Source organism: Phalaenopsis equestris, unplaced genomic scaffold, assembly GCF_001263595.1.
Source record: "Phalaenopsis equestris unplaced genomic scaffold, ASM126359v1 Scaffold000573, whole genome shotgun sequence".
Taxonomy (NCBI): Eukaryota; Viridiplantae; Streptophyta; class Magnoliopsida; order Asparagales; family Orchidaceae; genus Phalaenopsis; species Phalaenopsis equestris.
In genome coordinates this window covers 32,970-45,665 of record NW_018165013.1, presented here as the reverse complement: position 1 = coordinate 45,665, position 12,696 = coordinate 32,970, and the positions used below count along the sequence as shown (strand labels likewise).

The window sequence follows — 12,696 nt, the reverse complement described above, 5'->3', positions numbered from 1 at the left end:
ATGCCGAGAGTAATTATTACAGATGGAGGATCCCATTTTAGAAAAAAAAATTGAGAAATTGATAAAGAAATATAATATTATGCATAGATTATCTACGGTTTATCATCCTCAAACTAGCTGTCTAACAAAAATATCGAATCGTAAAATAAAACGAATTTTAGAAAAAAGTGTAAATTCCTATAAATTTGATTGGTCAGCTAGATTACTGCATTATGGGCATACATAACTGATTATAAGACTCCTACTTACCAGTAGAATTGGAGCATAAAGCATTTTGGGCTATTAAGGAATTTAATTTTAATCTAAAAGATACTGGTGAGCAAAAATTATTGCAACTCAATGAACTTGAGAAGATCATAAATGAAGCATATGATAATGCAAAAATCTATAAGGAGAAAATGAAAATATGACATGACGGAAGATTATTCAAAAGAAGTTTGAACCTAGACAAGTTCTATTATATAATACAAGATTGAGATTATTTCAAGGAAAATTGAAATCCAGATGGTTATGACCATTTAAAGTGATTAAAGTCTATCATTATGGAATTGTTGCTATTAATGATCATAAAACTGGAAAGATATTTGAAGTTAATGGGTATCGATTAAAACATTATCATGAAGGACACATACCTCAATTTAAAGAAGTTTTAATGTTAAGTCAACCCAACTAAACCAATGGTATGTCGAGCTGGCGACGTTAAACCAAACACTTTGTGGGAGACAACCCATATATGAATCTATATATCAATATATTACTATTTTGTTAATAAGTGTGTTTATGTATTAGAAAATAATAATATTTTTAAGTCCTACACAATTTTATATATCATAAATTAAGACAAATATTGGTATTTGAGGAAAATTTGGAATCAAATTGAACAAAAAAATTTTCAGACGCGAATTTGGTCTCTGGCGCCGACGGCGCCCGACTAAAGGACCATGGCGTCGACAGTGCCATCGGAAGCGCCGACAACGTCCCAAACATTTTCAACATGCTGAACGGTTTTTGGCAAACTTTGGCGGGATTTCACTTCACAATAACCGCCGAGAAGTGTTTTAAAGACCTAAAAACTGACTTGAACGTCCAGAAACTTCCTAATTTCGAATTCCATTACTTCAAATTCCAGAAATACTTCAAGGCATGAAGTTTTCAATAGAAGAAAGTTTATCAGTTTTGACGTGTAGAGATTAAACGACAAGTCATCACGAAGAAGAGACTTATCAAGGAGAGAGGCTTTGTTAATCATGGAGTGAGTAATCCAAGTTCATAGATCGAGAAAATCATTGTAGAAAGGCGTTGAGATTTTCTGTGCTACGCTACCGCTGCAGTTGTAGTACTCGTAGTAAAAGAGTCTAATGCTAACTTACATGGAATTACCCAAGGAGTTGTCTTCATTCGAGGTAAGGCTGCATCATTTACTTTGACTCGGATTAATGATTTATATATGATAGAAAATGTTCTAATCTGTCATTATACAAATTTTATCCTAACGAAAGATATGATGCAAGAAGTATATAATTTTCTGACGAATAAACATGATAATTGGGAAATCAAAGATGAGGAATACGTTAGTTTCTCTGCTTTACTTCTTAATCCAATTTCAAAACAATGCCATTTATTTATATTTGCAAAACTACTACTTACCATGAAGATTAGTAGAGTTACAAAAGAATGTGTCATTCTAAACTATTGCATTCAAATGGAAAATCTCATTGATATAAGGTCAATTATTTTCAAATCTGTTATGGGTATTATCATGAATGGGTCAATACATAGACTTGGGCATCGTTCTACAATTTTCTTACTTTATAGTTAATCTCAAGTTCCATATGAAAGTTGGGAAAAAATTTTACTACCTTGGGAGCCCATGATTCCTATTAATAGAAATTATATAGAGAAAGAAAATAAAGCATTAGATTGTATTTTGGATTATTCATCACATGCTTCAACACCATTGATGCCACCAGCAGTTGAAAGTTCGATATATTTGGAGCGGAGAACGAAGAAAATAAAATGAGAACTTCAGAGTATTACGAATACAATAGGAAATCTTAACTACCCTTTTAATCACCTAGATTAGAGAATGAAGAAGAACTTTGATCATACAGGAACAGCTGAAGCAGGATTGGTACAAATGTTCAAAAAAAAAATAGATGGATCGAAGAAAATCCGATTGATCAGTTTCCGTACCGACCCTTCTACAATTTATATGTCCATTACCAGTCTATGGGAGATATTAGAGGAGAGAAAGTACTAAAGAAGAGGCAGATTAATTGAAAAAGTTAAGACTCTCTACTATTTTAAAATACTTATGTTTTAATATAGTTGTGTGGATTTGATTTACTTTACTTTGTTTTAGAACTTTGATTATGTGTATAGTTTAGTGTGAGCATTCTAGTGTTGTGGGTTGATTTCGACACTGATTTATAATTTAGTTTGCTTTGAAGATGTGAAAGTGTGATTAAAAAAATGCATTTGTAAAAAGTGTATTTTCTTATATAAAAGTTAGTTAATGTTGTTTGTGAAAATGTTTGTTTGTGAATTATTTTTAAATGAAAATTTAATGTTAAAAAAGACTAAATAAACTTTGGAGTAAATTGAGAGAAAATTAAAAATTAAAAAAACCAAAATAAGAGTTTTTCGGCCACTGGCGCCGAACCGACTCAAATACCTTAAAATTCGCGATTTGCACAGTGAAACGCCATTTTTACCCCTTGAGCCACCTTCAACCTTCAATTTTTGCACCTAGGGCTTGTTATTGCTCGGATTTGAGGCGATTTTAAGACAAACAAAGTTTGAATTTTATCTTCTCTAGATAAGAGCTACACTTTGAACTCAAAATTTTTTATTTTCACCAAGGATTTATCTCACATTGCCGATATCCGAAATTTTGAGATTTTTTTGGAAGAATTTGAGAAAATTCCTTGGTGAAGAACTCTTACTTAGTAGATTTAAGTTTAAAACGTTCAACATTGTGATTTTTGGAATTTTTGAAAATTTATTTGGATTTTATCAAATTTTCTTAGATTTACCATAGCACCTAGAATGAGCAAATGAAAGAGAAAAGTGGATTTTGATGATCAAAAGTTTGTCAATTTCAAGGCTAACATCTATTCAATAGTCTACTTTCAACTAAAAAAGTGATTTCGGATCGAGGATTTAAAAATCCGGAAAAAGTCGAGAAAGTAATCAATGTTCGGCAGTGCGAGAATTTCTACTACTTTACCGCCGAGGCGATTATTGGTGTAGTGGAGTCCTACGCCAATTTCAAGGAGACTTCTGAAGAGTTTGTATTTGTTCGAGGGAAGATGGTAGAGTTTACTCCAATGAACATTAATGAATTTTATCAGTTGAAAGATGTATATAGCTGCCAGTATATATGAGGCCTTGATGTTATTTCTTTTCTTACTGATGGAAGAAGAACCTGGAAGGTGAAGAATAGAGTTAAAGTAAACTTTCCTCTTTCTATGTTAAATGTAATATCTAAGATCTGACACTATTTTATTTCTGGAAGTATGATTCCAACAAATCATCATAGTGATGTTACAAGGGATAAAACCATCTTGAACTTCTGTATCCAACAGATGAAAAGGATAGATGTAGGCTCTATTATTTATGGGAACACTAGATCTATTGCTTTTGAAGAGACTTCTGGAAGTTTAGCACACCCTGCCTTGATTTTCACATTATATGAACAGACAAGAATTGATTATAAACCAAAGGAGGAGAGGATTGAACCTCTAAAACCTATTGGGTCTACCAATATAAAGACTTATGAATCTCATGTTGGATAGAGACCTGGAAGTAGGACCAAAGATATTCCTTCTAGTTCAGGTACTTCTAGTACTCCTACTATCCAAGAACTTATGGAACAAATGATGATCCAACAGGAAGATATTTTGAGAATGGATCATAAAATGGAAAATGTGGAGGGCAAAATGCTCACTTTGATGATTTAATAAGACAGAAGTTTGAATACGATGCTGTTTATGATGATGCAATGGTCAAATTCATGAAGAATGATCATTCAGTTCAGTTTTCTACTCACCCTATTTTTACTCCATATCAGCAGCATAATTTGGATGTGGATGAAGAAGAAGAAGACGATGATTGGTGATGCTTCAGTTAGATTTTTGTTTAGTTTATGTTTAATTGTACTTTATTGTTGAAACTATTTGTTTGTGGACTGTGATACTTTATTTTTGTTGTATGTTGTGTTGTGAACTTTAGATTTGTGAAATTACTAAAAGTTATTAGTTTTTAGTACTTTGTTAGATGTATTTGTCGTTACCCAGCAAATTTTTATATGTATTATGTGTTATTTAATATTTTAAGTCTTGTAGTTTTTTATATTAGCACCTACAATATTTCAGAGTTAAGTTTCAAATCAGAACCTTCAACAGGTATGCCTTTTCTTTATGTATTAAATATTTTCTTTAACCCTTAATTTTTCATTTCTTCGTTTAAAAAATTTTAAAAATTTAAGTTTGGGGAGAAAAAAATTTTTTTTTAAAGAAAATGAACTTAATTTTATTTATCCTCAATTAGTTATATTTTCAAAATATTTTATTTTGAAATTTTTTTTTACATGACATTTGGTATTAAAAGAAAACTTTAGATCACTATATCTATATTTTTAAATATATAGTAAACTTTAAGTAAAATTTTTAAATAATAAAGGTTAATTTTAAAGATTAAGATTATTTGATATGATAAGAATAAGACTATGTTTTTCTATTTTAAGAAAAAAAAATTATATTTTTGAAGTATTAAAAATCCTAAAGATTCATGTAAGAAAAAAATATTAAAATTTTATGAAAAATTTTTAAAGCTAATATAAATTTATAAAGTGAAGAAATGTGAAAAATTTTTAATTTTAAGAAGAGGATAGTGAAGTTCAAAATCATTAAAGACTATCTAGAAATAATAATCCTCACATGAAAAGAAAAAGAAAAAAGAAAACAAAAGAAAAATGATTAAAAATGATCCTAAAAAGAAAAAAAAAAGAAAAGAAAAGAAAAAAAAATGTGAGGAGAAGCTTGAGGAGGTGCCTAATTAGAAATTGGTTTTACTTGAATCAACTTAAAGAAAAAGGCTTGACCACATTTTCTAAACTTATATTTCAGTATTAGGATATTTACTAGTAAAATTTCATGAAGTTCTTTTTCATATGGATATTCTAAGTGGCTTTAATATGAATAATTTACAATTTTTCTTGAAAAGAATAGAGAATAAAAAATCTTAGACTTGACTACTAGATATTCTTATACCTTTAGTATTAACTGGAGTTATTTTGAATTTTTCTTAAGTGATGCTATTTTATCTAGTGAACTAAGATATGAAAATTTAGAAGTTAATTTTTACCATAAGTCATATTTTTATGTAGTAAATGAGTTACTTCAGGAGAAGTAACATTTAAGTTTGGGGAATTTCGATATACCAAAAATATATGTATTTTTAGACTCATATTTACTTATTTTTGGTGATATTGTACTTTAATGGAAGGTATTTTTTATGTTTTATTGCAGATTGTTGATTTTGAGGACTTAGAGCAAAAAAGAAGTAAAAATGCTGAAATTTGGAGCAAAAATGGAAAAGTTAAAAAATTTGTTCAGCGCAAATTGGATTTAAACATTCCTCATGGGATCGATAACTGAGACTTAAAAAGAAAGTCTTATATTACTTGATAACGATACGTATACTTGCGTAAAATCGCAACTTTAAGTGCTTAACGTTATTATTACTAAAATACCGCATCAAATTTTTGGTATAGTTGTAAAACAGAGTCAACTTTATAAATTTTACACAACTATATTTTCCGGGATCACTGTTATAATGTTGTTATTTGGACATTGGCATAATTCCTCATTTGAGTGTGAGACGAAATTTCAAAACCATCATTTAGTGCTCAATCGTCATTGCTTTCGTAATGACGCAAGGCCACCTAGTTCGATTTTGACCGGCGCTTAGATGCTGCTTTTCAGCACCATAACACCAGGTCCGCAGAACCAAGCCGCGAAGTTTCTCTCAGCATCGCCGTCCTGAGTGGACTTTGATTCCACTTATGTTAAAGTCGTGACAACAGTTTTATTGCCTCGCGTTAGCCTCTATTTTGCGCTCCAGTGTTTTATTTTCTGTTGACGGAAATACGGTACCGCGGTCCTCTCATGTATATGTAGTGTCAGCCTTTGGCATTATAGTGTCGGGAGTTAGCCGAATTTTAACCTTACTTTTTCTCTTGCGATTCGAATAGTAAATCCAAGTCTTTAGGTGGCGGAGCAAATACGAGACACTCATTCAGTTAGAACCAATTTTATTGGTTTGAGAATATCGTATGTTGAAAAGTACAATAATCTCTCTCTCGGTCAACTCTTTCGTATGGGTAGTGACCCCCTTTGGCTTTTCGTTCATAACTTTAGGCCAAGTTAGGTGATTCTGAATGACCGGATCCTCTATATCTATAAATCGTTAACCTTGGGACTTGCCCTCTTAAACTGTTGGCACACCCTTCAATATTAGTGATAGTTTCTCTTTGCCCGACAGATCGACAGTGCTCACGCTATTCACGTCGCCTTCTAGCATGGCTCGGTGTATGCTTGTTTTCTTTTGTTTTATACTTTTCAGACCACCCTATGAGGCATATAGGAAAATGTTCAAGCCCTGCCACTACCTAAGAGTAGGTGTTCGCATATAGGGTTTAAGAGCATCAACACAATGGTCTGAGTATCAAAGGGTTATGTTGTAGTTGTGTCTTCATGACATTGCAATGTCGTCCCTTTGACCCAACAACTGCATATGTTTGCATTTTTCATTTCTATACGTGTGCATGTTTGAAGTCATTTTGACTTGTTTTTTGCATGTTATTTCACATATGTTGTGTTGCATGCATGTTATGCATCTATTAAATATCAGGTGATTTGCTACTGTGGACTCTGTTCCTTTCTATGAAAAAAGGTGAGTATCTCAGGATCTTCTATGCAACCTCGCGGTGCCACCCATCTGATTTGGGGCTATATTATGCATGCGTTGTATGACCCATGGTATATTTGATTATGAGTTTCTATTTTTTGCATTCATCACATGGGTGATGCATTTGTTGTATTGTGATGTCTTTGCTCATATCATAACAATTTTATTGTGTCGTTCTTTTGGAGCTTAGCTTCCCATGCACTTGATTTGCATATTGTGCATTTTTATCCACTGGGTATTTTACTTTGATAAAAAAAATAGTCTTTTTCTTCTAGAGGCCTAGGTTCCATGAGTCAGCACGTTAGTAGTCAGACTTTATCTATCTTTAGATTGACCTATGATAATAATAGGAAAATGAGCATTGTTTGTTGGTCTATCCAATTGAACAATGTGAATTATCCTATTATTACTATTAGATCTCGTAAGATCATTCCAAGCATAAGTCTGGGTTAACGTTCATCACTTATCGTGACGAGGGTTAGCCCATTCATATGCTCAGGATAGGGCTAACTTGGTAACCAGTTCAAATACTACGAGAAAACCCTTAGCCTTTGCACTTGCTTGTCTCACACGAAGATGTATGCATTGGCAAATACCTTATAGTTCCTTTGTAGAACTAGGGCAAGAATATAGTTAGGAATTTTCATATACAATTATTATTCATTAGTTTGTGCTAGTTGTTATACATGTTGTGTCTTTTGTATGCTTTACCGAGTTTGACAGTTGTGCATTAGCATATTAAGTCGAGTTTTCATTGCAGGATATCATATCTAACAGGGAGGAGCTTAATAATAATTTAAATTAATGCATTTTCTGCAAATGTTGCTTAGCTCTCCTCCTCGCTGGATAAGGCTTTTTATACGTTGCATGAGATAGCCCGTACTGACCTATATTTAGTAGGTCGAATTTATATTTTTAGATTTCCTCTAGATACTTCTTAAAGTCTCTTAGGAGAGTCTATATTAAAAATAAGGTACGAGCTCGAGTCCTAGAGTTTGGAGTAGGGACCGTGTAGAGAGCATCAAAAGCTATTTTATTGTGCCTCATACCTTAATTTCATATTAGTACATTTATTGTATACTTTTAGAATCGAGTAAATATATGCGGAGCCTGTCCGCCATTTTTTTTGTTGAGATTGTAATCGGCACGGAGACAACTAGCCTCTTATGTTTTTATATTAAGTGTATTTTTATTGCAGTTTGCATTTGTTTATGCCTTTTTATGCATGTTGTTCGTTTGAAAGCGATCACAACTAGGCCCTTTAGTAAAAAATCTTTGTTATAAAAGCTAATATTAAAAGATTTATTATAATAAAATTTAGGATTAAAATTATAATATTTTAAAATCAACATTTTTATTTCATTTCTTTACTTTCTTGTATGGCATTCGGGCTGATTTTAAAATGATCATAAAATACATGAATATGACCCACTTGCATATTAATATGGCCTCTACAATTATGATATCTTAAATAATTGCATATATGTTGCATAACTCGAGGAAAGCACTCATGCTTTCCATTCATAACTCGAGGAAAGTACTTAATCTTTTTATTCTAATAAGGTCCCTACGATGTCATAGATAATTGCATATATGTTGCATAACTCGAGGAAAGTACTCATGCTTCCATTCTAACTGGCCCATCATACGTTTTATACGATTAGGTGGTTGCCTATAACAGTATAGGATATTAGAGGCTCGACTGATCCATATGAGATTTTAAATCCTTTATGCTTTATAGCTGAGTTGTCTTTTTTTCCTTTTGTATTAAATTTATTGTACATACGCTTGACAGATATAATCCCTACATTTTTGGTCTAGATAGTCATAGAACTTAAATGTTTCTTTTTATTGACTTCGGATCTACCGAATCGGTTGGACAATGCAACACAAAGGTTGCTAACGAATTGATTCCCAGCTAGGTTTGGTCAACTACCATCACGGCTTGATAGATCTGAGGCCCCAATAATCTGGGAGGACTAGCCCATGGAGTCCCAACCATGTTATCTCTACCTGTCTAGATTTTTCTTCGACATGCATATTGATCACACAGTCTTTTCTTTGTTAAGTATTTTGTACGCATCTATCATAGGCCCTATTACCACAATGGTGTCTACCCGTTAGGTTACGATAATTCACCCTCTGCCTGGTGGCCTAGCTCTTCCTTAATTACTAGAGGATTCCCCCCTACTACGACCGTCGAAAACCTCTTTGTTGCTTATATTTCAAGATTATTTTGAGCAAACAAAACATCTTCTATCATGAATTTTTCCGGGAATTCACCAAGATGTAAATAAGAATGTGTCTTCATAGAAGATCTCACTGAACTCATAACAAAATAAATTTGATTTTTTAGTTTGTTTTGGTTTCGAATATCATTTTATAGAATCTTTCTCGTATATTTTCACAGGTCGAGTATGGTCTGATTTATTTTGAACCCTCTTCTCTACTTTATATTACAAATTTTTTTTTTATATAAATATCTTCATGAATACTCTTTTTATTTCTTCTTAATTTTTGTCCAACTTCAATCTATACCTTCTTCATTTGCTTCTTTAAGCAAGGGTAACCTAAAAAAGGGATCTAAAAAGGATAGACGTAAAGAATGTCGTTTAAGCTAGAATAAGAAAGGGGCGTAAATAGACCTTTTGATAGAAAAGAAATTAAGCTGCACAAATCGAGACTTTGTATTGTTAAATCTATCTCTTTATGACTCCATATTGAAATTCATGTACTTTCCTAAAGGATTGCCGACTCTTATTTATTTTTCTCTACTTTTTCGATTTTATTCCTATTTTGTAATGCCAATGATATATATATATATATATATTTCTTGTACAAATAAAAGTAAAGACTCTTAAGAGTTTATTCCATTGGTTTATTTTTTACATGGTATCAGAACAAGGTTAGGATGTTCTTTCCAGCATTTGTCTTTATTCTCTAAGATTAGGATTTTCATTTCCATCCTTTGTTCTTATTCTTTAATGTTAGGGTTTCAATTTCTAACCATTATTTTTATTCTCTAAGATTAGGATTTTCACATACAACCTTATCCCTCTTGCTAAATTCTCTTTTTATTTATTATGTCGAGATTCTTTGAATTTTCTTCAAAAGAATCAACCATTATTAATGGTGAAAATGAAACCAAAGGAGAACTTCAGAGATTTTAAGCATCTTATCAATACCTTAAATGATCCTAAATCGTGAATACCTTTCTAAAGGCAAAGGAAAAGGTCAAACACCTTGTGGATCTACCTTCGACGCCTAAAGATTTAGAGTTGTTACTTTAGAAAGAAATTGATTCCATGATCATAACATGGTTGGGGAACACTATACAACTGAAAATCAATGTGTCTTTTATGTTTCTCTCCCAATAAAAATATATTATGGACACACAGATAGAAATTAAGATAACAAAATAAAAGCCGTGTGAAACTCCAACTGAACCAGAATGAAAATTATACAATGATGAAATAGTTGAAGTTGAAATAGAACAATATCAAAAGAAATCAGCTAACAGACATGTTCACCAAAAGATTCTACAACTCAACATTTAAAAATTTCATAAGCAAACATGGAATGGTAGATCTCTGCCACCATTTTGAGGGAAAGTGTTGAATTTATGCTCCAATCATAGCAAAGAACTTGGGGCACGTTGATCAAGGCTTTGTACCTTAGCATTTGTTTCCTTATGACACTCGGATAGCAAAGAACTTAAGGTACATAGATCGAGACTTTGTACCGTTAGATCTATCTCTTTATGACCTTGGGATTGTAATCAGTGTGCTTTCCTAAGGAATTGCCAAGTCCTATTTATTTTCTCTCCTTTTTTAGTTTTATTCCTATTCTGCAATGCCTACGGGAGGTTATATATATCTCCCTCTTATACAAAGAAAAAGTAAATCTTATATTATTTTATTTTCTACATAACCTCTAAATAATAATATAGAACCATTTACATAATAAACATGGCGAAAAATCTAAATGGTTAAAGCGGGAGATTCTTTTGGCTTTTTCCTGGACAAAATAAAATCCAAAAATACCAATGCATGCCCAAAGAGGGTTTTAATGTAACAGCGTTATCCTTGCAACACATCTATCCATGTCATTTGTTAGGTAGAGCAGTAAATTCAAAATAATTTCTCTGCATAAAAGCATGTAGCAAAAAATATCATCTGGCAAATTTCATAGTGTAATTGTAATATTAAAAACATAACATACTGCTTATGGTTTTGAGAGCGAATGGAATATATTACCAACAGATTTAAGTGGATAGGACTACACCCTTGTGGGATTGTAGAAGGAACATAAGAATCAAAGGTAGTTTCTTTTCCGGCTTCATAACTGGAAAATTAAGGGACAATTGTTATGCTGAAGTAAACATATGTAAACAGGGAAGCAAGTTTTTATATCAGTTAAAAGGAGCGCCAATAAAGAGAGAAAAAAACTAACATAAATTACACTCAATTCTCATGTATTTACATATTCAACAACCAAACTTCATTTTTTACATATATGCCGCCTTATCCATGCTCAAAAGCTGTATTTCACTTCTTAAAGTTAAATAATGGTATTTTCTATGTGTTGTTAAAGATTTGGGTGTAATAAATGTAAAAATGCAAAGCTTAGGTGCTAACTATATAAATACATAGGAATCGGGTGGTCTGTATGTAAGAGAAAACAAACCTAGATAGATGGATTACATACAAAAAAATAAAGGAAGCTCAATTAAAGCTAATTCTCTTCATGATTGCAAATTTATATAGCTTGGAAACCATGCAATGCATAAAAATGCCTTCCTTTCTTTCTTCATTGTAAATTTTAGAAATCGCATTAAAACAAGTGTAGTCGAAACTAAAATTGCCAATCTTTTCCTTTTCTATGTATAAACAGTTCAATGTTGACAGACAGACAGTGGAATGGGGAAGATACCCCATCTCAACCATATCATCATGTAACTCAAAAACGGATCGGGAAAATTATCCTGAATTCCACCATATCATCATTTCAAGGTTTAACGTGCTTCCTAACGAAAAAAAGCAAAAGGACAATGAAGACCTGGAGACGGTGGAGAGGTGCAGACGAACGTTGAAACTCTCATCGGTAGCAACGGGGGTAGCAGCGGCGGACAAAGAGGAGCAGAAGAAGAGTAGGAGAAGGAAGACAATGGTATCGCTCTCGGTAAGAGTCATGCTTCGGCTGTAAGCAAGGAAGAGAGCTTCGTTGCTGCGAGTCCGCGAGGGCGAGGTAACTGGGATGGGATCAAGAGTTCATCATTTCTCCAACCTCCCCACCCTTTTGCTGCGGTGACAGTCGGCGTTCTTTTTGACCGGATTAGTCCGCAGATTCTGGTTCGATGATCGTCGGCTGCCGGCTGGCAATTTTTTGGGGTTTGCGTACATCTCATATATTTTTATATGTTTAAATAAAAAGTATTTTAATATTAATATTTATTTATATATCAGTTAAATTTTTAAATTAAATCTATAATATCATTAATATTGTTATTTCTTTCTAAAATGAAATAATTTTTTTTATGAGCATACATTTTAATAAAAGTTAATATATTAAATATTAAAAAAAATATATCAGAATTTAAATATTAGATATATAAATACATAAAATTATGGGTATATATTAATCCCTTATTTTAAATTTAGTTATGGGTTTTTTAATAGCAAGAAATGTATGGGCGATGACAATTTATATTTCCTAGCCCCTCTC

General features: G+C 32.2%; 1 protein-coding gene across 1 annotated transcript in view; it reads right to left on the bottom strand.

Annotated features, from left to right (window-relative positions):
• LOC110029458 (multiple inositol polyphosphate phosphatase 1) overlaps positions 1–12,369 on the bottom strand; it is a 64,411-nt gene extending 52,042 nt beyond the window's left edge. Inside the window, exons 1-2 of the mRNA XM_020731760.1 lie at positions 12,031–12,369; positions 11,229–11,316 (exon numbers count right to left, since the gene is read on the bottom strand). Coding sequence (XP_020587419.1) covers positions 11,229–11,316; positions 12,031–12,164 — 222 coding nt within the window. The 5' untranslated portion in view covers positions 12,165–12,369. The remainder of the gene's footprint in view (positions 1–11,228; positions 11,317–12,030) is intronic.
• Positions 12,370–12,696: the final 327 nt, after the last annotated feature.